At 40.0% G+C, this 24,769-nt stretch overlaps 1 protein-coding gene across 1 annotated transcript in view; it reads right to left on the bottom strand.

Moving 5' to 3' along the window:
• LOC122871213 (synapsin-3-like) overlaps nucleotides 1-23,828 on the bottom strand; it is a 146,397-nt gene extending 122,569 nt beyond the window's left edge. The window contains exons 1-2 of the mRNA XM_044186031.1: nucleotides 23,689-23,828; nucleotides 9,344-9,813 (exon numbers count right to left, since the gene is read on the bottom strand). Coding sequence (XP_044041966.1) covers nucleotides 9,344-9,750 — 407 coding nt within the window. The 5' untranslated portion in view covers nucleotides 9,751-9,813; nucleotides 23,689-23,828. The remainder of the gene's footprint in view (nucleotides 1-9,343; nucleotides 9,814-23,688) is intronic.
• Nucleotides 23,829-24,769: the final 941 nt, after the last annotated feature.

Here is a 24,769-nt window from a genome sequence, read left to right as displayed (position 1 = left end):
GATTCAAAGTAGTAGGCTGTCCCTGGCCTCCCATGAACCCCTAACTGCTGCAACGCCAGGTCCCATTCACAATGTATGGTAACCTATCTCTATCCCAGCTTTTTAATCCGTATGTGTGAAAGGCAACAAATCAAGTATTAACCTTTGTAAAGTTTGCATTCTAGAATGTGTTTGTATACAGTAGTGACAGTGTCTTCGCAGAGAGCAAGACCACCGCTGAGCCTCTCTCTCCCCACTGATGTCGACCACTGCTTCCCTTTGCTGCCACTCAAAGGAACAGTATTGCCATTACAGCCGCCGATAGTGTGGGTCCAGTTCCATCAGTATCCGAGCTTGAGAGGACTTTTCCGGATAACCCAAACAGACTGACGCTTACAATCGCTAACCAAAAGCAATTTTCAAGTAAGAGGCTTATGTCTGGGCAGAGATAGATTTTATAACTGTGTGTTAGTTCATCCAAGCTTCATTGTTGTGAATTGTGCTTTGCTTATTTTGGAGAGTAACGGACCGCCGTGTCGTAATTGCTATGTTTCTCTTTGTGTTAGAACATTCCATTTTGTATCGGTACCACGCCGCTGGGCCGTTTAACTGTGTTAGCTTTAGCCACTGTGGAAGCTAATAACTGTGCTTTATCAGACCAAAGTCCAGTAACACGGTTGGTGAATGAAAGTTTGCTGCTGGGTTACTATGTGATAAAGGGGCAGCTATTGTGCTTTACCACGGCATTTGAGATTCCTTGTGCCTTACTCTGTGTGCTTTCTTTCTCTTTACTCTCCACTAACCCACACGCCTTTACAAGTACATATACACTTACACACACATCTTATATGTCCAGATATCGTGAGAGCATAGCTAAGCTGACCGCTATCTTGAGGACAATTAGAGCTTGTCCTCCTTTTCGGCTCTGTCCCTTTGTTTAATTTTCACGGGTCTGCCTTCCATTTTGGCTCTGTGCGTGACAAAGCCCACGTGGTCATGTCCGCCATCTTCCTTGCACCCCCCCTCTCTATTGTCTCCCACACACACACACACACACACACATACCGACCCCACCCCCACACACACATCTTAAATGCTTGCTGATTGTTGTATGCTTATTGTGTTTAGACTAGACGGTAGTGGTTGTTGACTGAAGTTATTGATTGGTAATACGATGTGTTGAGACAGTCCTCCTATGAAACATAGGTCATTTCAGCAAGTGCCCCATGATGACATACTTTACGTTCAAGTGACAAAGCCCTCTAGCGGCCATAGTAATTATGACGGGGGAAAAGGAACAATTCTGGTGACATTATTATAGAGCGACAAAGTCTGCATAGGGAGGAGGTTGGGATGGATGGATTGTTAAACAAAACATCAGACTTAAACACGGGAGACCAACAGTCAACATTGTTGACTAACAGTGTTAGTCTATATGACCATAATTCATAAAACTGGACATTGATCATTAACATCACTGCAATACTTGACATAATTGTGCAATATTCTGTGTTGATATTGCTGTGCAATATACTCTTTTCAGTTTAAAATTCCCTATTTATTGATATTTATTCATACTTCTATTACTACTGTGCAATATCCACCGTCTCATTATAATCTTAATAGGCTACACTTAACTTGACAGTTCACGCACTATTACTTACTACTTGTATTATTACATTGTATTATTATACCGTACATACTTATCATCAACCGGTAAATCCACTTTGTACTTTACACTTATTTTAATTTTATACTTATACCCACTTGGTACTTAATTTATCTGACCTGTATTACAGTGTATTATATTCCCCTAAACTTAAACTTAACAAAATGAAGTAATTTTAACCCTAACCACGATGTTTCCCTTTCCCTCCACACACCCATCCAAAGGCTGCTTCGATTCCGACATTGGAAAGGTGTTTTAGATTCTGTTAGATGATCCAACAAGCACTTCATTTTATACCTACTGAGGCCTTCATACTCTGCTGGTGAGTTGAAAAGAAGCAGGTAACACAATGTGGATCAATGGAAGCGCATGGCTGTCTACACTCTCCATAGGCCAACAGTGGAGCTGGCAGTAACAAGAGCCACAATACAGGGCAACTGACCATTCCAAAGTGTAAAAAACTGGGGGAAAAATATGTAATTTTCAAGGTTAACTGTTTAACACTGTGAAGACACACCATCCCCCTCGCTTTCATCAAAATCTGACCAGCGAAGTCTGGGATGTCATTGTTTATGCCTTCCAGCACTCCAATCTGATCAAAAGACATGGTTAGAGATAATGGGATAAAGCTGTCCTGATAAAGTAAATGTATGTCTTCACTTTTTAAGTACTTTTTTAAATAGTTCTGATACTTTGTAATGTTGGTCTGCTGGTGTTTGCACTTTGCAATTTTTTAACTTTTGCCCTGTTCATGAGGTACAGCATGGATTGCTAACTGCCAAAAGAAGATTTTCTGTTTCTTTTTGCCCTTGAGATGTTCAGCAGTGAGTGGGCTCTCTCCTTTTTCTTTAGACAAAACATGAAATTAAATCTTCATATGGCTAAGGGCAACCAGAGGATCTCATAGTACTCTGCTATGTACATGAAGAAGTAAACACTTTGCCAGAGCGGAGCTGAATTGAGCAATCAGTTGATCGTATCATTCAGAACACAGTGCAAACAGACTGACAGCTTCTTGGAAACACGTCTAACATGTCAGCCTGAGAAGAAGGGAGAGTGAGCGACACAGAGACAGAAAAGGAGGGATTGTCGGTGGTGGCGGTGATGCTCTCAGAGACTTTGCCTCAGTGCTGTGTACTGCTATTGTGCATCAGTCATTGCTGGAGGCCAAGTCTGTCAGGACAGAGCAGCGTTTCCCCAGAGACCTCAGCCTCTCTGCTGGAATGCCCAAGAGGAAATTCAACCCCAAGGCAGGGAGCGATGGATGGACAGACATCCTCGCCATCCACTCTGATACCTTCACCGAGCCTTCAAGTCAGGACAATTCAGAAAGACTTCTCTATGTGACTAGTAACCTGTCCTGCATCACCAGGGGATTCAGAGGATTTACTTTTATATTTTCCCTGATATGATATGTCTTAAAAATATTGATCTGCACATTTTCAACACACAGCTGTGTCGTTGCCTTGGATGCTGAGAGAGAATAGGTAGTGGTGGATGGTTACAGTTTATTGTGATTACTTATCTGGTGGACATTTGCCAATGAAATAGAGTAAAGTTCTGCTGTGGCTTTAGCCATATATTAGAGTTTTTCCTCCAGATAAAACAGTTTTGTTGGCTGTTGTGGCCCCAGTTAAACCGGTGACCACAGATGGGAGAGATCAATGTTGATTTATGGAAATGCATGAAAAACACAATGCATCTGTTTAGAGGGTGACTGCTGGAAGACTCGTGTAACACATGGTGGCTTTAGAAATAAAAACAAGATTACATCTGGAATCACTACAGGGCCGTCAAGTAAATTAGAAATTTGGCCAGTGTGGTTGAAACTTTTATCTTGACTTTTTCAGCAACCCAGCACAGAGATTTCACCAGCAAACCAGAATACAGTTTGCCTATTTCCTCATGTTCCACGAATCAACAACAGGCCTCAGTTGTCCTAAAAGCAGGTTTCACATTGTCCTAAAAACCAACACTGTGCTTGAAAAAGCCATGAAACAGACACGTTGCCAAAGCAGCAGCCAAATATTTGGTCTTTTTTTACGGGTTGAGCTTTAACTGTTAAGCTGCTGCTTCATGCTCTTCCTGCACCTTTTGAAGTGGCCAGTGAGATTCACTGACTGCTCACAACTCTTGGATTTAGAGTCATTTTTGAGCTTTTTGAAATGACCTTCAGGCATGCATTAATATTAACTCAGTGCTGTTGCCATGTAATCTTTACTTCACTCTCATGGCTAACATTTGTCAGTGATATTTTTTATAAAAACTACCACAGAAAGGGTAGATCTGGAGATAAAGCAGAACAAAGTGCATAATGCAGACTGAGAGGCTTCTTTTATATTGTTGTAAAGAGACATTTAAGTGTTCTTCTATTTGTTCCAAACAAACTTAAAACCCATCACTCTGCAGCAGAAAAGAGCTACCAGACAGAGAGTAAAGAGTGTAATGTGTGTCTTGGTGGTGATTTATGATTTAGGGAGTGTTCGCTTGATTGACAAGGATCTAAGCCTATCACAGTTAGCTGTAATGGTTGCTGCTTGCTCATCCTACCTCAACTCTAACCAGACTCTTCCCCTTCGACCAAGCCAAACACCTATGGGTGACATCACTGATGCTGAGAGACAAAACTGAGAAAAGTGTACCACTATATTTGTTTACATTTAAGCAAATTGGCACCATTTAAAGTATGCTGAATAAGCTGTTAGCAGTTCCTGTTTGCAATGCACCCATGGCTGTACAGATAACTATCTTAGCTGGATTATTTTGATACTGAAGAAAACTTAAAAATGTGATGATTCTCAGGCAAGTTCTGGAGTTATCTGGAACATATTGTTTTCTATTATTTCTAAGCAGATTTATGGACATTAGTTCACAGTGGACATCAGCAATAATGATATCCTCGGAAAGTGTAAGTCACATCTAAAAAATGTGTATCATGTCTGTGTGTTCATATTTGACTGAGTTATGTCTCAGAGACAAAGTGCGATTTTTGAACCGAATTGTGGCAATTGGGTTAAACTACCTTAACTGCCTCCATGAGCTGTGCTTCAGAGTCACTGCTGCTGCTGCAACTGTTAATTGTGTTGGTGAGTGAGCCAAACTACAATAACTAACATCCCATTGTTTTTAGAAAACCAGCATGCACCTGTCCCTTTCACCTCATGCATCATCTTTGCCTCACATCTCTACCCTTCGACTCTCCTGCGCCTCTCCAGGGTCTCCTCACAGTTTTAAAACCTCTGGTCTAAGGTTGACAATAGCAATGGGAAATGGGTATTGGTGTCAATGTCAGTGCTAATTATTACATTCAAGCTGCAACTGCCTGTTTTCTAAATGGCAAAGTTGTGACGATGAACTCCAGAAAACCTGTAGGATGATGTCCCAGAAGTCATGGTCTGGGGTAAATGACACCAAAGTGATGAGGAAGAAAAAGACTGGTGAGTGCAGCTTTCTCTGATTGAAGACTAAAGAACTCAGTCTGAGTTTAGTGTGGAGTTTACTCTTAAGTTTGGATTGGTCTAAGTTTTTGGTTTAAGTTAATATGGACAAACCCCATCCTGTCACAGTCAACTTCAAAGTCAGTCCAAAAAATGTGTCTTAATGCAGTTAATATGCATTTGTATAAGAATCATTTCAGTGTGAAGTAGTGTTTCAGTCTGTGTTTGTGGCTAATATCCTGTTTTGATTGGGAAGAGCTGATCTAAGTGCTGATTGTTACAACAGCAGAGGAAGAGAGTTTCATATAAACATCAGAGGCTATCACACATCACCATCTGCTGGCCAATGCCCTTCACTTCTACACAGAAATATCAAAGCGTGAGAAAACTGTTGAGCATTTCTCTGTGAAGCTGAAGTTGAACTACAATGCCACTCAGTGGCCAGAAAGGGAACAGGCTAAATTACAAATCAAATCAAACAAAATCAATGTAATCTAATCTAAAAAAATACATTTTAAATAAAAATGTATGAAATTATAAAAAATGTAGCTTTCCTGGATCCATGTTCAATGGCCATTTCCATTTGAGACAGGAACCGCTGGAGTGGCAGACACCCCTCAGTTCCACAGACTCAGAATCAGAATCAGAAATACTTTATTGATCCCCGAGGAGAAACTCTTTTGCTACAGCAGCTCACTATCACGTCAGTGCACACAGGAATAGAAGTACTAAGTAAAAAATATAATACACTATAATACAGGTCAGAAAATAAATTAAGTACCAAGTGGGTATAAGTATAAAATAAAATAAGTGTGAAGTACAAAGTGGGTTTACCGGTTGATGATAATAATACGGTATAAGGTAATAGTGCAGAGGGTCTCTTCCCAAAAAGGCCCCCAAAACATGGGTTAATCCAGCCATGGAGATGACAGTAGTTTGCTTTATAGGAACAGCCAGCATTACAAGCACTACGCAACAACTTCACTCACTTCTCATGTCTCTTTTCTTATGCTGCTTCAGTTGCGCTCGACTTTTAAAAAGGGGCACCATTGTCACAAGGAGTACTGTTCAGTCTGTGAAAACAGTTGTATAATGTCATTTGAGAGTGTGGAATAAAATCTGAAAAAAAATAACCCTGATGACATTGTCTCTACTGTATTTTTGCTTTTTGTTGTCTTCTTATTTTAATTTAACTCTTAACTTTATCTTAATTTTGTCTTGCTTTTGTTTGGCCTTCTGTTGTTATATTGCCTTCTGAGTATGTTGCCTTTGCTTTGTCTTTTAAAGCAAAGGGGTCTAATAAAAGATACTATCCAGTTGCATTATGGGAAATCTAGGATAAGCTTGATACTGGGGACTAACGTCCCTTTATGAAAGTGACATACTAAATTGCTGCAGTACCTTTAATGTTCAGTAAAGACAGAAAAATATATATTGTAAGGATGATTTAATATGTGAGGTTTTCAGAGCTCCTTTGAATTTGGTCACTATCTCACATTGATTTAACATAAAAGAATTGAAAAAATCTGTCAGTGATGACACCCATCACTTGATTTGCATCCAGAAAAATCTCATGGACACATATTTACCTTACTTTAAGAAAGTAACCTTTGCAGGCTTTAATCAAAATAAAGAAAATTATCATTAAGGTATTTTCTGCAGTGTTACCTGGAATGTTGCTTAAAATGGAAAACAGATGTTTATGTCACTGAGTACAGGAAGGCCCAGTTAAGAAAATCTATGCAGTGTATATTAGGATGTCCCAAATCTACTACTGTATGTTCGCCAAAAAGGAATAAGTGAAAATAAATGAATGGAAAATGAAGAGGTTCTTTAGAAAAATGAGACACCTACAACTACAACTACTCTAACTATATTGTGCAAAAAAGGCACAATCTACATGGCACAATTTGGAATTATAATACAATGCAATCCAATACAAACTATGGCTTTGGAAATGAACATAGAATATAATGAACCTATTTTAGTCACAATCCAAACAACTCAACATTAAAAACTTCACAAAGGTAGGATTAATGCAGGGCTGTTGCGGTAGATTATATTGTACAGGTGTTACTATTACTCTGTCAACCCTGTCCTTGAGAAAAATTACCTTATTTTTGGTTCATGTACTGAAAAAGCAAGCAACCGCTTGTCAAAGCCTCCTTTATTCTCTCTTTTTGTAAGTAACTGAGTTTGTTTAGGTAAAAACCCCTGCTGTTCTCTCAAGAGTGAGGATGGTCCCTCAGAGAGTCGGAGTGAGCCTGGATGCCTCAGTGGGTGGATGATCCTCTGACGACTCATTTCAGAAACACCAGGATGTGAAGAGGAATGGGTACTTTGGGGATTTCAGCCAGCCGGATTAAAGAAAAGAGGCAGCCCGGCTTTTCAGAATATTGAGAGCAATCTTGGTGCTTTTGACACAGCTGTCAGCGGGGCGCTTTAATTTAGTGATGATTTTTAGACCCCGGCCTGGTCTCCCCGCTGAACCTCAGATACAGATACTTCGGTACACAATAATCCCTGCTAATTGTGTAGATAAATTCAAAGGGCTGGAAATAGCTAATAACAGTTTCACTGAGCTTGATTTGCCAACAAATGTCAGGCAACCGAATAACAATTCATGAAATGGAAGCGTGGCTTATTGATTCAGGAAGACAAACATGATAAACTGGCTGCTGCATGTCTTGACTGCAGCTCTGGAAATCAATTCCTCCACAGTGTGCAGCAAAATACAGCTGATATCAGCCTCTAGCATGCATGTATGTTCTGTTGCTGAAAGATGAACCCATCTCTTCTCATTAAAGTTCATCACCAGAGCAAAGGGCCATCGTCTTGTTACCATGACAATTTCTATTCCAGCACAGAGAGCCATGATATAAGCCTGCAAAAGCCAAGGACGTACGACTCTATCATAAACAATAAGACGTCTCACGCCTTTCAAAACTGAACCAGGAGATTGTTTTTGATGATTGTTTTTGAAAAAACAAAGGTAAGCAATTTTTCACTCCTCAGCCACAATTTCTCTTCATATGCTGACAGATTTTGATGGTTAATTAGCTTACTGACACTGATAAGTTTTCTTCAAAAGCAACATGTTAAAGGATAATTTTTTTGGGAACACTTATTTCCTTTCTTGCCGAGAGTTAGATGAGAAGATCAGTCTCACGTCGTGCATTAAGTATCGGGCTGGAGCACGGAGGTGGTTAGCGTCGCTAAGCATAAAGACCGAAAATGGGGAAACAGCTAGCCTGGCTCTGTCGAAAGTTCAGAAATACTCAAACAAAATGTAAAAACTACAATTTGTGGTTGTAGGGGGAGTTATATAATGTGACTACACAACAAACAACAGTTCCTGTCCACGTAGCACTTCTGTTTAAGAGAATTCAGGGTCCCGCTAAGAAAATTCCAGCACGTAACTCCCCGAAGAAAAAATTAATTGTATATTTCTGACAACAAATAAGCTACAACATGTTAATTAGTGATCTTTAAAAGTGTTTAGCATATTTTTTTACTTTGGACAGAGCCAGGCTAGCTGTTTACCCTTGCTTCCAGTCGTTATGCTAAGCTAAGCTAACAGCCTCCTGTCTTAAGCTCCATACTTAACACGCAGACATGAGTGGTATCAATCTTCTCATCTAACTCTCAGCAAGAAAGCAAATAATCGTATTTCCCAAAAAATATCAAACTGTTCTTTTAATGACTTAAGAAATACAACATATTGGTTAAATACTGTTTGTAATAAAGATTCCACACAGGTTGAGCTAAAGAAAGCCCAGGGATACAGTATGCTAAAGAAGTGCTCACTTATTCAATTTAAAAAAACATACCTTTTTAAAACAAGGGTTGAGCTATAATTTTTTCCCCCCAGATACTACTCTGCACCATGTAACAGAACTGTAGTGACGTTACTTCCAGTCAGTAAAGATGGCTAGTGAGCTATGATTGGTTTTTGTGATCCATTGTGGATTTTTCAAGGGAGCTAAACTTAAAATATAAGGAAATGCAATAATTTTGGTATTGGCACACTCTAAAACAAATAACTCACAGGTTCATTATCTGTTGAACTAGGAACTGGTTTGAGAAAAGTCAGAGACGAGTAATTTGAATGCACAAAAGTAAAACTGGAATTTAAATGATTTCCCTTCTAGACATGAGCAGCATAATTCAGAAAACATGCAACAAAATGTAAAAATATACCTTTGTTTGTTCAACACACCACCCGCATGGACGCTAACACCATGAGACTTCCACTCACCAGTCTGTGTGCTGATCATCGATGACCAGCAGGATCTTGGGCTTGCGTATGGCAGGTTTAGGTGGCTGACTGCTTCCTGTTGAGGCTCCTTCAGCTCCTGTTGCTGCTGATTTGGCATGGGCAGCGGCAGCGACATTTTGGGCCATCTGAGCACTCTTCACCACGCTGGAGAAGGAGCTGAGGAAGCTCCCTGAGCCCGAAGTCGAGCCCGAAGTCGGGCCTGAGGCTGAGCCCGAGCCCTGGGTCTGACTCGGGATGCTCGGAGGCTGCCGCCTCTCTGTGGCCGGGGAAGCGGGAGATGAAGTGGATGAACCTGGAGGGGTTGGCCTCTGCAGATCCATCATGTAGCCATTGGGGAGGTTGGCCACAAAGCTGCTGTCTGACAGGCGCCGGCGGAGGTAGTTCATGGTGATGAGCTGGTGGGTCAGTCAGGCCAGAGGAGGTGAGGGGTGAGGGGAATGCCTGAAATCCTGCACAAGAGACAAAGGAAGGGAGAAAGGATCTGTTCACAATCAGTTTTGCAATGCTGTTAATATCTGATTATTTGTCTCACCCCAACATTCTCCTTTAACAAAAAAAACCCATCATATTAAAGCTGCACTAATCAATATTTATATATTAACAATGGAATAAATGACTACATATCATGGGAACATGGGTCACTCGTTGATGATCCCACAGAGAATTATCACCTGACTCTGCAGCTCCGTTTTAGCATCTTCCGGCTCATTGTTATGATTTTACGGCCCATAATTTTCCTGTTCTGGTTCAGTCTTAACACTCTCATCAACTTTGTTTCCAGCCGCAGCAGGCAGCTGTTTTCAGCGGAAAAAACTCTAATAAACGCACTGTACGCTAAAAATGCGTAAACGAAAGTTAGCAACTAGCTTCTGAATACAGCCAGATATTTCCCTGAGGAGCTGGTGGAGACCAGAACAAAGCTAAAAGGAGAGTGCATATTGGACATGCATTCGTCAGGTGGTCAGACAAACAACACAAAGTGAATGCTAGTGTTGCTCTTTTAGGCAACTGTTTGCTGGTTTACTAGCCCATTTTTCACAAATTTTACAAGGTGATAATATGTCAGTGTTGTGTTTACAGCTTGTTGTGCTGTTCCCAAGTGACAAAAGTGTTATTCATGCAGGCAGCTCTCAAAATGCTGTTTAACTGTGGCTTTCATGCAGTTTCTCAAGTGAGTAAAAGAATGTTAGGATATTATCACGATGAATGAAGAATTTCATTATGAGCGTTCAACAAGCTGCAGTACATGTAGGTATATTCCTCAGGATTAGATTTTGTGTCACATATAAATTTAGTTCAGATGGAAATTGTTAAACATGTGATGCTTTTCTGCTTTCTGATGTTCACACTAATTAACAAACATCAGATTGAGGTGAAGAGCCAGACCTGGAAAACATTCATTTGCAAGGTGCCAAACAAAAGCTGATATACTGTTATATTGAAAAGGTGTTTTGACCACTATGAATCTGCTAATCCTGATTAGCATAAGATTATGTTACCCATGCAGGGTGGGACAGAAACTGCTGGCAAATAATGCAGTGACACGGCAGTGATGATGCAAAGTTGGAGCAGTGATTCACAGCTCATTTCTTTGTAAAGCAGATAGAGCCCGCCGGGAGAAAGGAAACAGTTATATAACACATGGAACTCAGCGTGACAGAGAAGAAACATTCAAACAGATTAGCTATCAAACTGTAACAAAGCAAGCATGCTAGCGGAGGGGAAAAGAAACCCCTAAACCTGATTAAAACTAGGCCGCTCTCATAGTAAATGGTGCTTGGATGAGATGAAAGTGCATTTCTTATTGAGGCATCACGTCTCAGGCAGATGTGCCTAGTCTTTGCGGCAGTGTTTTTGTAGTTAAAGGGGGAGGAGGGTCTAACAAGCCCGCAGCGGGAGGTAAAGGATGTGGGGCAAATGTTTTATCTTGACAATGTAGACAGACAATCACCATCAGGTAGTCTTTATGCAGAGTGAAAGTTGTAGCTTCTGCCAAGAAACTGAACTCAGACATGTGAACCTGAACTCTGAGCTCTATAGCGGGTGTAAAGTATTATTATAAGTAGCAGTGCTGATCATAGCTGTTGTAGCAGTGGTGTAATAATGTTTGCCGGCCTCCAGAGAGGTCAGAGGTCAGCAGCTACATGGAGTATAGCTCCATTTCAGAAGATATTCAAAACACCGCAGTATAACACAATACAGTTCAACAGCAACACGAACTACAGCTTCCAAAATGACCATAAAATGAAATTAACATCTCTCTAAAATAGTATCAACAAAAACTGATTATAACCTTCATGAAGGTAGGAATTATTGCAGGGCTCTTACATTAGACTGTATTAGTTTTAGCTAGGTGTTCCTAATAAACAGGCAAACTTATGGGCAAATTCATAAAGAATAAATTGCGGCCGCTATCTGCACCGTCTCAAGGTCTGATTCACAAAATATATTGCGCTAATGACATTTCAGTGCAAACACGCCCATTAAGTTTTGCAGCTGAGTCCAATTTGCCATTGTTTTGCATCTGTTAAATGTTCATCTGCAATTTTCTGTAGTGGTCCCAGTAATATTTGTTCTTAAGGTATACTGAAGCAGCATATCACATGACATGGTTAAGCAACGTTTGAGTCAAAAAATGTTACAAATGCAGATGCAAGAACAAAAGATGTTTGATTTGAAAGAGAACTTATTCAAATTATAAGTATAATTATCTAATAACTCCCCTGCTCTTCCATTCGTTTCTATGTGTGGGATGTCTCTTATTTTTCTATGATTCACTCTGTATGGAGGGATTGTTACTTGGGGTGCGCTCTCCCTCATGCCTCTGGGCGCATGGAGAGCTGTGTTCTCTCCTACTCTCCTCCATGCTGGACTGTTACACTGCCTAACCATCGTCTCCATTTCTCACAGCACAGGTTTTATGTTGTTTTACAGTTTCAATCCCTCATGGTGAATATCAGGTATTGTACTGTCTATGTGCCACCTGTGCACATATGGTGTACTGTGATGCACTAATGCTTCGCCTGGCAACAGTCACTGCTGCCATGATCACTGGAAAGTCCGGGTGTGACGCCCCTTTATAAATGTGCTTCAGTTACCACCAACTTTCAGAAGACGGTAATAATTTCACTCTAACTGCGTGTGGCTATTAGCCTGGTGTTTGTGTATTTGACCTTGTTTTTCAATAACGCTCATTTGCATAGAAAGGGGCCAATTTTGCACCAAATGTGTGCATATTACCTAATTTACATACCTGCAAATCGCACCGGAGCACTGAGATTCTATTTGTTTGGAAGCGCAGTTAGGGGTGCAGTTCACCCTTTGTGGGTGCTTTGAGAATTACACGGCTTCTTTTTTTCATATTTATGCAGGTTTAGCAGCCGCAAAAAGCTGCACAATCCTTTTGTTAATTCACCCCTTAGTGTATTACCACCTTATAAAGTTGTTGTGGCTAAGGTGCTGGCAAACAGTTGCTTATTTACACATTCAGCTGACACAGGGCGACATTAGCATTCATTTGGAGTCGTGTTTCTGGCCTCCTGGCTAATTTAAGTCCATTATTTACTCTCCATTTAGCTTGTGTTTTGGTCTCCACCAACTCCTGAGAGAAATATCTGGCTCTAAATAGTAAATGCTCCACTGTCTTTTCCTGTCTGCTGTTTGCTGCTGGGCAGGTAGTGTACAATGGATTTATCAGGTCTCTTTTGCTGAAAACAGCTGCCTGCTGCTGCTGAAAACAAGGTTCTTGAGAGGAGTAAGAGTGAATCAAAACAGTTAAGTTGCATAAAATCAAAACAATGAGCTGAAAGACAATAAAAAAACAGCTGAGTGGTGATAATGCTCTGAGGGTTTGTCACTACGAATGACCCTTTTAACATTAAATTAAGTTCCATCGTATCCTTGCGAACAATGAATGAGGGACTACACCGACCGTATTAAGTTATTTAACCCATTGCTAAAACTTTATTTATAGAGCACTTATTAAAACAAAGTACAAAGTGCTTCACAGAGAGAGAAATAAAATACCTCAGTGAATAAAATTCATTAAAAAAATAAATAAAATAAACAGAAAGCTCTGGTAAGATCAGGATATGCTCTCCGATAAAAATGTGTTTTGAGAAGAGACTTAAACGAAGACACTGACTCAGACAACCTAATTTCTTCGGGCAAGTTGTTCCAGAGCCTCGGGGCCCTGATGGCAAAAGCTCTGTCCCCCTTAGTTTTCATCCTGGACTCAGGAACAGACAGGAGACCCCTGCCCGAAGATCTCAAACTACGCGAAGGTTCATAAGGGATTAAAAGGTTTAAAATATAATCTGGAGCCAGGCCATGAAGAGCCTTACAAGTAATCAATAAGATATTAAAATCAATTCTAAAACAAACAGGGAGCCAATGTAAAGAGGCTAAAACAGGTGTGATGTGGTCATACTTCTTGGTCCTGGTTAAAAGCCAAGCAGCTGAGTTCTGTACAGTCTGCAGTCGTTTCAAAGTTTTTTTTATTAAAACAAGACATTAACAGTGCACGTTATGTTAATGGTAATGACAGAACATGTCACAGTGCAATGGTGTTGCTCACTGATATGTTTTTAATAGTTTTTGAACAACAGTGGAGGTCTATGGCAGAGAGGAATAAGCTATATCAGCTATATCTGCTGTTGCATGCTGGGGCAGCAGGTTGAGGGTAGTGGACACTAACAGACTCAACAAACTGATCTGAAGGCCAGTGACATTGTTGGGGTGAAGCTGGACTCAGAGAGGAGGATGCTGGCCAAACTACATGCCATCTTGGACAACATCTCCCACCCACTCCATGACGTGCTGGTCAAACAAAGGAGTACCTTCAGCGGAAGACTCATCCCCCCAAAATGCACCACAGAGCGCCACAGGAAGTCATTCCTGCCTGTGGCCATCAAACTCTTTAACTCCTCCCTCTAAGTGTCAGTCTATATGACCATAAGTGATTAAACTGGACATTTATCATTAACATCTCTGCAATACTTGAAATAATTGTGCAATATTCTCTGTTTAATACTCCGGTGCAATATACTCTTTTTTCAGTTTAAGTTATTTATATTTATTCATACTTCTATTACTGCTGTGCAATATCCACCGTCTAATAATCATCTTAATAAGTTACACTTAACCTGACAGTACTCATTATTGCACTATTACTTATTACTTATATTATTACATTGTATTATTATTCGTACTCATTCGTACTCAGTATTCATATGTACATACCTCTAAATCCACTTTGTACTTACACTTATTTTAGCTTTTATACTTATATCCACTTTGTACTTAATTTATCTTAGCTGTATTATAGTGTATTATATTTTGATTTGCTTAGTACTTCTATTCCTGTGTGCACTGACGTGATAGTGAGAAGCTGTAACAAAAGAGTTTCCCCTCAGGGATCAATAAAGTATTTCTGATTCTGATTCTGATTGTTAGTAGGATCAATTCATTGTTGGTTTGGATCTTTACTTGGTCTTTGTTTGCAATAAAAATATAGAATATTATCAATATATAATATAAATATTTTAATGCTTGAGTTTGGATTCAGTGTTTTGCCCAGGGGCATTTCAGCAAGCAGATGCTTGTTGTCATGAGGAATAACACTAAAATGCGAGATGCAATATGCCTTCCAGCGGCCGGGCTGAACAGCCTATCCTATCACGGAGGGAAGGGGCTTCCCCCTGGGAATTATGCTTATGTGTCAACCACCACAAAGCTCTTACAGAACAAACTAGCAGGGCTTAAGTCAAATTATAGAAAATTGCTAGAAAACAGACAGAATAAAGACGAACAACAAGCAGTGGCAATTACAGTCACAGGGCAACTGATTGCTAGCTCAGCCCCCTTTGTAACAACTTGATTCCATTGGACAGATAAGGAGCTGTCTGCTGAAATACTGAAAATCACTATCTTTACACCACTGGCACATTCCCCACTTTCTCAACACCCTATAAGCTGCTTTCTTTCTGTGCCTGAGCACATCTAACACTATTAAATCCTTAAAGACTTTGCCTCTTAGTTCTCCCTGCAGTATATCCACACTGGGAAGAAACCACAGGAACCCCATGCTCTGTTTCGGCTGACCTGGTGGCAAACATTAGTGATAAGAGTTTGTTAAAAAGGAGCAAGTAGCAGAAAGAGACATACATACAGCGATAGGACAAAAGGAAACCCTTGGTTTTATCCACAAATGTATGATCTTTCAATAATCTTTGTGTGGTAAGAGTCTGTTGGGGCTGACTATAAAAAGCAATAGAACGGATGTGGCTGTCAAATCATATTTAATGCTCAATATTTACAGACTGCACTCCACCCTGATAGAAACATATAATTGAAAGCTGGTGAGTGGTACTGTAAGTAGTGTATGAAGGAGATATTAGAGAAGTCCTTAAACTCTAACAGCAAACAGGACTTTGGCTCAGCAGTAATCACAGGCTTTGCTCTATAATGATGGGGACGAGCAGGATAATGCCACACCAGATTCTGGGACCCCTGCTGGTGTACAGTGTGCGTTGGAGTGTGCGTGTTACTTCTTCTATATTTAACAATCTTGTAATTGATGAAGACACAGCTTAAGGGAGATAGCCCTTCCTTCCTGTTGATCTCAAATTGTTTCATGTTTCGCTCTTCATGTTTTGCATCCTGATTGTGAATCTAATGAATCTATCACATACTCTGAATGGCTGTTCTGTGAATTTACGCATCAAGGCCTGTTAGAATTGTTGACTAATTAGTTGACTAATTACTAAGGACTTGCAGTAGTAGCATTGCATCTTCTCTGACAATGTAGCATCCTGTTTCTCACCTTACATGTCCAAATTATGCAATAATGACTAATATGTGCTTTCAAATGTAACAGCGAACGCACCAGAAGCTGATTTTCTTAATGAGATCAATTAAGTGAGACGTACTCGAGTGTTACTTCTGAATAATAGATGTGCTCCTCAATAATGTTTTCAAGTACCAGCCTCTTGTAAATACTGTCTCATAGCTTGAATAAAAATATGTATTTATTTTTGGAAGTGTAGGAAATTGGTGGTAAGGGGTCTGGATGCCCATGGTGTCCACTGTTTTTTCTGTTAGTAGACTCTAAAACGCTGGGAGTTTAGCATCGGTTACGGTGACGGACGCACCTGCAGCCACAACTTGGTAATACCATTTCCACTCACTTTTACTTGAAGTTTACATTCAGTTACAGGCAACTTTCACATAATTAAACAACCGACATGATTTGATTTTGCATTTCGGTTTATTCGCATTTTTTGACATGCATCGTTTCTAGATGAAGCGCACATATTTAGTTAAGTTTGTATTGTCAACACTTAAGTTCTGTTATCTTTAAGTTGCATTCATATCATTTTCTTTCTATTGAGTTACCGTGCTGCTGATTTGGGGGGCACCTGGCCTCCACCATGCAAAAGATTGACTATATACTATACCTGGGCAATGGACTATACCAAACACATGACAAAGCAATGGGGGGTTTGGGGAGAGAGCCTTTTGTTTGTGTATTAGAAGATAATTTTGTAGAGTTATTTTGTTTCCATTTTGCATATTTTGAACATGGCACACATCTAGTGTTTATTTTAAGTTAATTTAGTTATTGTGTTTTGTCCACCCCTCATGTCTGTTAAATGGTTTGGCCAGTCAGTTTATATGTTCCCCTCATGTGTCATTAGTTAGGTCAGTTTTGTCTTTGTTCAGGTTAGTTTTTCTGGGTAAATAAAAGCCTACCTTTTTTGAATTCCAAAACTTTGGGTTTTGGACTGTTGGTCGGACAAAACAAGAGATTGAAATTTTGATTTTTCACTATTTTCTGACATTTTCTGTCAGAATTTTCTGACAACAAGCAATAAATGGATTAATCGAGAAAATAAGTGGCAGATTAATCAATGATGAAAATGACAGCAATGAAAGTAAACAGACTAAATACATGACTTTAATACATGGATGTTAGAGCTGAAACAATCAGTCACTTAATCGATTAACAGAAAATTAATCGACAAATATTCTAATAATCATTTTTTATGTGAAAGTAGCACAAATAGATTAGTTCCAGCTCCTGAAATATGAATATTTGCTGTTTGTCTTAGTCTTTTTGGATAGTACACAGAAAATCTTTGGGTAGTGGACTGTTGAATGCAGAAAACAATCAATTTAAACATGTCACTTTAGGGTAAGGAGAAATTGTGATGGGCATTTTTCACCATTTTTTGACATTTCACATACCAAACCATTAACTGACAAAATGATAAATCGAGAAAATACTCATTTGTAACATACTAGATCAATCACTCTGTTATATGTATGATTTTAATGCAAAATGAAGGAAACAGACAAAAAAATGACACAAAAAGAAATTCTACTCACAAATACCTTTTAAAAACCCTCATCTCACATTATGTTTATACTATTCAATACTATTTACTATGACGTGTTTAATATTTAACAACTTTATATGAGCATAAATGTTAATCTAAAATGATAACCACCTTTAGCATCATTGCCCAGGCTCTTACTACCCTCCTCACAGCCCACAACACACACAGTCATTGTCCAACACTGGTAAACTGTAACAAGCTTAAAGGGATCAGTGTGTGTCTGCTGTGCAGCGTGACACCACAAGCAGTCAAACATGGCTTTTATTATTCATGACAGTCTGAGCTTGGGGGGTGGGAGTATAACCAGTTAGAGCAGAGGGTCGCTGGACTCAAGTCAAAGCGAGGAAAATTTAATTAAAGGTGGGATAGCAGAGGGCCGAATTGCTGGGATGGGAGGTGGCGTTCAACCTGCCCCGTGGCATACTGGGGGATTATAATAAACGTGTGGGACTCGCTGCCAGATGGATGTTCATGACAGTCACTATCCTGGAGTTTTACAGTAAAATTCCCTGTAGTCACAGCTGTTTGTTGTCATGGTTACCATAGATTGTAATTTTATTCATCGATGTTGGTCTGTCTATCCAATACTTCCAGGTCCAGAGCATGATATCTCAACAGCCACTGAACAGACTGGAATGACATTTTATACAAATATTCATGGTCCCCAGAGGATGATACCTATAGATTTTGATGATTTCCTGTCCTTCCCTTTAGCACCAACATCAGGCCCAAATGCCCCCTTGACCAATACTTTGGACTGTGAAGGTATCTCAAAAGCCAGTTTTTTCTATGAAATTCGCTATGGATATTCATGGTCCCCAGAGGATGAATCCTAATGTTTTTGGTGACCATGTCTAACATCACAATTGGTCCAAAATCTCCACAGAAAACAGAAAATATCTAAAAATATCTAAATGTAATAATTAGACTGCCATAAACAGAGCCCACATATGCTTTTCAGGCCCTTTTGAATTTGTTATTTCCTTGACCTCTTTTGTAATTCCATCCTGGCTCCAGGCTCTAAGAATAATGAAATCATTGTTATGTTTGTCCAATGCTTTTGAGTTGTACATGCTACTGATCGTTGTGTGTCGTGCATTGTCCTTTGCTCCTGTTGTTCATATCCCATGGGCGCCGGCATCTTCATTCTAATAGTTCCTATACTGTTTGTTTATTGTACTTTGCAAATGAAAGGATTCTGACTGTAACAATAAAACAATCAATTTTACACCAGCAGATGAGCTACAGTGTTTCTACAGTCGCTTAGCAACCCGCTCCTTATTTTACTTATGTACATGATCCTACATGTCGTCCAGAAGCCAAACTAAGTAACACACTGCTCTTACTTTTCAGGGAACAGCGATGGTAACATTATGACTCATCATTGTGTGTCTAGCACTCTGCCACCCTCATAATGTTGCTACTAGGAGTGCACTAAGAGGCTAAATATCCCATGAAAAACATTTCTGAAGAGCTTTGTTCTAACAAACTGTCATCATATATTAATAATAGCAATATTAAGGCTCCAGTCTCGAATAAATGAAGGACCTATGGATCGATATCAAACCTGTAATATAAGTGTACAGTGTAAGATGGCATCTGAAAACGTTCTGCATTTTGTTACACATTTTTACTCTACATTTACACTGTATTTGATGCATGCCATTGAATGGGGTAGATTATGAGTGTGTGTGAGAGTGTGTGTGTGTATCTCTATAACTGGGCGTTTAGACTGCCGCCGGCGAGAGCGTCAAAGTGACCAGAAGTAATTTATTTTCTATGTGAGCCGGCGGCAAGGAGCGGCGTGGTGTGTCTTGGACGGTGTGTGGGCGTCGAGGGAAGTTGAAGTCTGGGCAACTTTATGGTAATGAGCTATGACGCGGTTCGGCAGCAACCAATCGGAATTTAGAAATCCTGCGCTTGTATTTTATTACCAAGCATTTGAACTAACTTTGCCACCTACAGTATTTCATCTACGTCGGAGCGTCCACGAATCTTTCTTCAGTGTTGTTGGCAGGGCAGGCAGAGCAAATTATGAAGCATTCGCCAGCGGCGGTCTGAACGCACAGTAAGGGTAACATTAGCAAGTATTCTACTGGCATTTTGGAAGCCATTTCTGGGATTTCTCTAAAAAAATAGCTCATAGTTGATATTTAGTGTTCATAATCCAAAACTAAAGTCCATTTGTGCCAATAGTCAACATCTTTAAATCAAATCAATTTCATGGAAAACACGGCAATATTTAGTGTTTCCTCCAAAACTGAACTCAATTCTTTAGACAATTTAGAGTATCATGATACACTAAAACAAATGACTGAATCCCAGCCTAATTAAATTCCTACCCACATTAAGGGCGGGCAACTCTTTAAGGCTGATTAACACACCACTGGTCAGAGAAGTCTGGGACACATTACAACAAAACAAAGAAAATGTGAAAAGAAAATGAAGTTTTGCTGCATCTATTTCAGACTTTTTTGCCACAAATATGCTCCACAAGAAACACCACATCGGAGGTGTACTATACTGATAGAACAATATCATATACTTCAGTAATGGCTGTTTTTGGTATGAATTTAAAGCAAAAATCTTGAACTTCCTGCATGTTGTCGCCTCTGCTGTGGCGAGACATCTACAGAAGAGATGGTGTTGAGTTATTGTGGGAGGTTGTGTGGAAGCCTGCTGCTAATCAGCCATTGCAAAACTTGTAAAATGCCAGCTTGTGAGGACACTATTAGGCTTAGGCTGTTGATTTCAGCGCTAGAATATGCAAACATGCTGTTAAATGCTTTCAGCGCACTGCTTCTATTTTGTACTGACTTTACAGGCATTTTCTAACAGGACAAGTGCAACCAGAGAAGACATAATAAGATAATGGGGAACATAGGCCTAATTACGATTACAATACTTTACCACACACAGATCGACTTATAAATGAAAAACAATGGAGCTTAAAACCAAATCTGAAAATCTTGCTGCTTTCTGCACATGCAGAACCACCCAACAGGAATGAGAAAGTCATCCTTGAACTGTGCACCTCGACGACTGCAGTGACAGAATGTGCTCGGCAACACAACAGTCTCAGCTCACTGTGAGAGTGTCTGCAGCAGCAGCAGCAGCAGCAGCAGCAGCAGCAGCAGCGACGAGCTGGTGAGGCGAGGAGTCACAGCCGAGTCACCACGCAGTGACCTCACTGCACTTCTCCCTGCAGACGCCACATTAGTATCCACACACACACACACACACACATAGACAATGAGGCAGGAGGTAGAACCAACCTCAGACCTTTCTTTCTCCCTATTCATGCGGAACTATACCAGAGATTAGACATGTTCACTCAAAACAATCTCAAGCGACAACTTCTCTCAGCTCGGGAAAGACCCAAATCTCATTCACTGGTCAAGCCAAACATCAGTGGGAGGAGCCAAATAACCATAGGTTTCATTGGACTGAAGCTCAACAAACTAGACAAGAGCACAAGCAAATACAAGCATACCATTTTATGATTTTGATGAAAAAATGCAAGAATTCTGAAGATACTGAACAACAAAATATTGGCTTTCAGCACTTCAAAAGAAAGCTATAGCCCTACTTAATACAATACACTATCCATTCCATTCATATCTAAGTTAGGACTAACAGGCTGCTGATGAATCATTTCCATATAAACAGCATCAGCAGCATATTGATTCAAAGCTCCATTCAGAACAAACCAGCCCCCACATTACTACAACTTGTTTCTACATCAAAGTCTCCTTCTATCAAGTCTGGTGCACACCGAGAAGCACCGAACCAGCTGATTAAGGACAAAAAGGTCACTGTTATTGTGCATTTCACGAGAAAAAAAAGGGGGATCATTAGTGGCTGCAGCCGCCCTTTCATGCTGAGGAGCATCTGTTGGAGGACAAAACAGATAACTGGTTATGGAGGGAACACTTGTGTCTGCCTCCTGATTGCCTGATAAATATTTCATGGTTTGTATGTGGGAGATGCCATACTACCATTATCATCAATATTCAGAGCTGAGCTGTAACTCTGCAAACATATGGAGGTAGAGTCATTTCTGAGCTAAAAATAAAGTTACAATAAATCTGTATACACTTAAATCCCCTGAAAACTATGTTTCATATGTCAAGTTTTTCTCTACAACATTAAATATCAGTTACTAAATAAGCAACAATCAGAGTTAAAGTTTGGAAAAAAACATCTTTAGGTATTAAAAACTCTAATTTTTAATATCTTCCATCAGGACTGTGTGGGTGTGGTTTGATTAGATTTGATTGACAGCAGCCTGGCAACAAAAGCAAATGACCCCACGACCTTCATAAGATTCTGATTCAAATATTCCTAAATTCTGATTTGTGAAGAGAAATATGTGACATCACCTCTTTCTAACTGAGCCCTGCCCACTTTAAATCCAGTTAGAAGAGCACAGAGACTGAAATACAGTACACTTTAAAATGAATAACTTTGGCAGAAAATGTGCGTTCATGTAGGACCCAATCACTCAAAAGAAGCTCATTTAAAAAAAAAGTCTCAGGGCCTTTGAGTGGTGATTGTACTCACTTCTTGTAAAATATCCTTAAAGTGTCTATAATCAATATTTTTATATTAACAACGACTCACACGAATACTTGTATATGAAAGAAGTCACTCATAGTGACAAACCCACAGAGAATTATCACCTGACTCTGCAACTCCCTTGAGTTCTACAGAGCATTTTAGCGTCTTTAAGCTCATCGTTTTGGTTTTCTGGCCCGCAGCTTTATTGTTGTGCTTCACTCTCACCGCTCTCATTAGCATTGGTTTTTGCAGCAGTAGGCAGCTGTTCTGGGGCAAAAGTTCTAAAAACTCACTGTACGCTATACCTGCTCAGCACCAAACAGCAGACACAGTTAGCGACTAGCACACTGGAGCATTTAGTAGCTAAAGAGCCAGATATTTTTCTCAGGAATTGGTGGAGAGCAAAACAGAGCTAAAAGGAGTGGGAATCTTGGACATTTGCCAGGTGGCCAGAAACACAACTCCAAATTAATGCTAATGTTGCTCCATGGCTACTTGATGTGTAATCAGGCAACTGTTTGCTAATAATATATTAAAAGATGATAATAATAATAATAATAATAATAATTATATGTCAACTATGTGTTCACAGCTTGTTTCCGCTGCCCCCAAGTGGCCAAAAAACAGCTTTTTGCAGGGTTCAATTAAACCAACAGTAGTGATCACTTAGCCTACACCATGGGATGGGCATAGACCTTTTCAATACTAATAGGGTTATAATTTAGAATATTCCGTGTGGGTTGTTAGGCATACGTTGTAAAATAGCCAATAAATAACAAACTGCCCATTATCTTGAGTCAAAATGTTACCCACTGGACATTTAATTAGGGCTAAAAAAAAAGGCTTTTCTGCATCAGCTTCTTATCTCTAAATGGGATAAGAATAATAATATCATAATATCAATTACTGTGATAGAGATTGACAGCTGCCTCAAAATGCGAGTAAACTGACTTTATAATCCACCGTCTCCCCCGGTCACAATCATGAAATGGATACCCCCACCTTCCCCACCTCCCTCCCCTAATGAAATGCTCAGCGGAGGAGTGACTGGACTGTGGGCTGCAGAGCCATGGCTGAGGGAATCCCTGCACAAACCTGCTGTAGTACATCACCAAGCTGTCAAACAATTCACACCAGTCTGACACAGCAAAACACAAAAGACTGCGCTCACAGGTCAAACCCCATCTTATCCGAGGAACAATAATAATTTTTTTTTTAAAAATACCCGGAAAAGATAAGCCTCATTGTGTGAAGCAGCTGATTTCTCCAGAAGGAGAAGCCCGCAGCAGGAAACAAACACACGGAGACAAATACTGGAAACAAAACGTGGGAATGATGCTGAGAATAAATGCGCACATAATTTACCTGAGCAGTTGTCAGTGATGAGCAAGTGTCGGATGAGGACCCTTCTTCTTCTTCTTCTTCTTCTGCTGATGCTGCTGCTTCTTCTTCTGCGCTCAGATCCACGGTCCTTCTCAGCCTCCCAGCCAAGCCCCCCACCCCTCGTCTCTCTCTCTCTCTCTCTCTCTCTCTCTCTCTCTCTCTCTCTCTCTCTCTGTCTCTCTTTCCACAATGCATGCCGGGAACGTGAGGGGTGTAGTGTTGTGCATTCATTACCGCATTCGGTCCATGAAGCTCATTGGCCAACAGGAGAATTGAGGGAGCATGTGTCAGTAAAGCGAAAGGGAATAAAAAGAGAAGCAGGAAAAAAAAGAGAAATAGAATAAAAAAGAATCACAATAATTTAATATTCTTGTGATTTACTTAAATACTTGGTTGTTTTGTTGGCCTTAGCACTCTGAAATCTATCTAAAATTTCTCAAATGTATTTTCGTTTAAAAAATATCGATAGGCTATATTTCATATAAAGAATGTAGTTTTTTGATTATTGACAGTGGTATTTTTCTCATTCAGACCGTCATGGGTTGCCACAGCTGGACCACACCTGTCAATGATACATTTTAGTTGAAGATCAATCTGAACATGATGTGATCATGTTTTTGTTTAAAGCTGCACTAATCAATATATTTTATATCAACAATGGATCAAATGACTAGGCCTGTGTGTAAAAGGGGCACTTCAGGGCCTTTGAGTGGCGATTGTACTCACTTCTTGTAAAATATCCTTAAAGTGTCTATAATCAATATTTTTACGTTAACAATGGCTCACACGAATACTTGTATATGAAAGAAGTCACTCATAGTGACAAACCCACAGAGAATTATCACCTGACTCTGCAACTCCCTTGAGTTCTACAGAGCATTTTGGCGTCTTTAAGCTCATCGTTTTGGTTTTCTGGCCCGCAGCTTTATTGTTGTGCTTCACTCTCACCGCTCTCATTAGCATTGGTTTTTGCAGCAGTAGGCAGCTGTTTTGGGGAGAAAAGTTCTTAAAACTCACTGTACGCTATACCTGCTCAGCACCAAACAGCAGACACAGTTAGCGA

The sequence above is a fragment of the Siniperca chuatsi genome, linkage group LG23, assembly GCF_020085105.1.
Source record: "Siniperca chuatsi isolate FFG_IHB_CAS linkage group LG23, ASM2008510v1, whole genome shotgun sequence".
NCBI classification, from domain to species: Eukaryota; Metazoa; Chordata; class Actinopteri; order Centrarchiformes; family Sinipercidae; genus Siniperca; species Siniperca chuatsi.
Note: the sequence above shows the minus strand (reverse complement) of the source record. Positions and strands in the feature narration are given on the sequence as shown.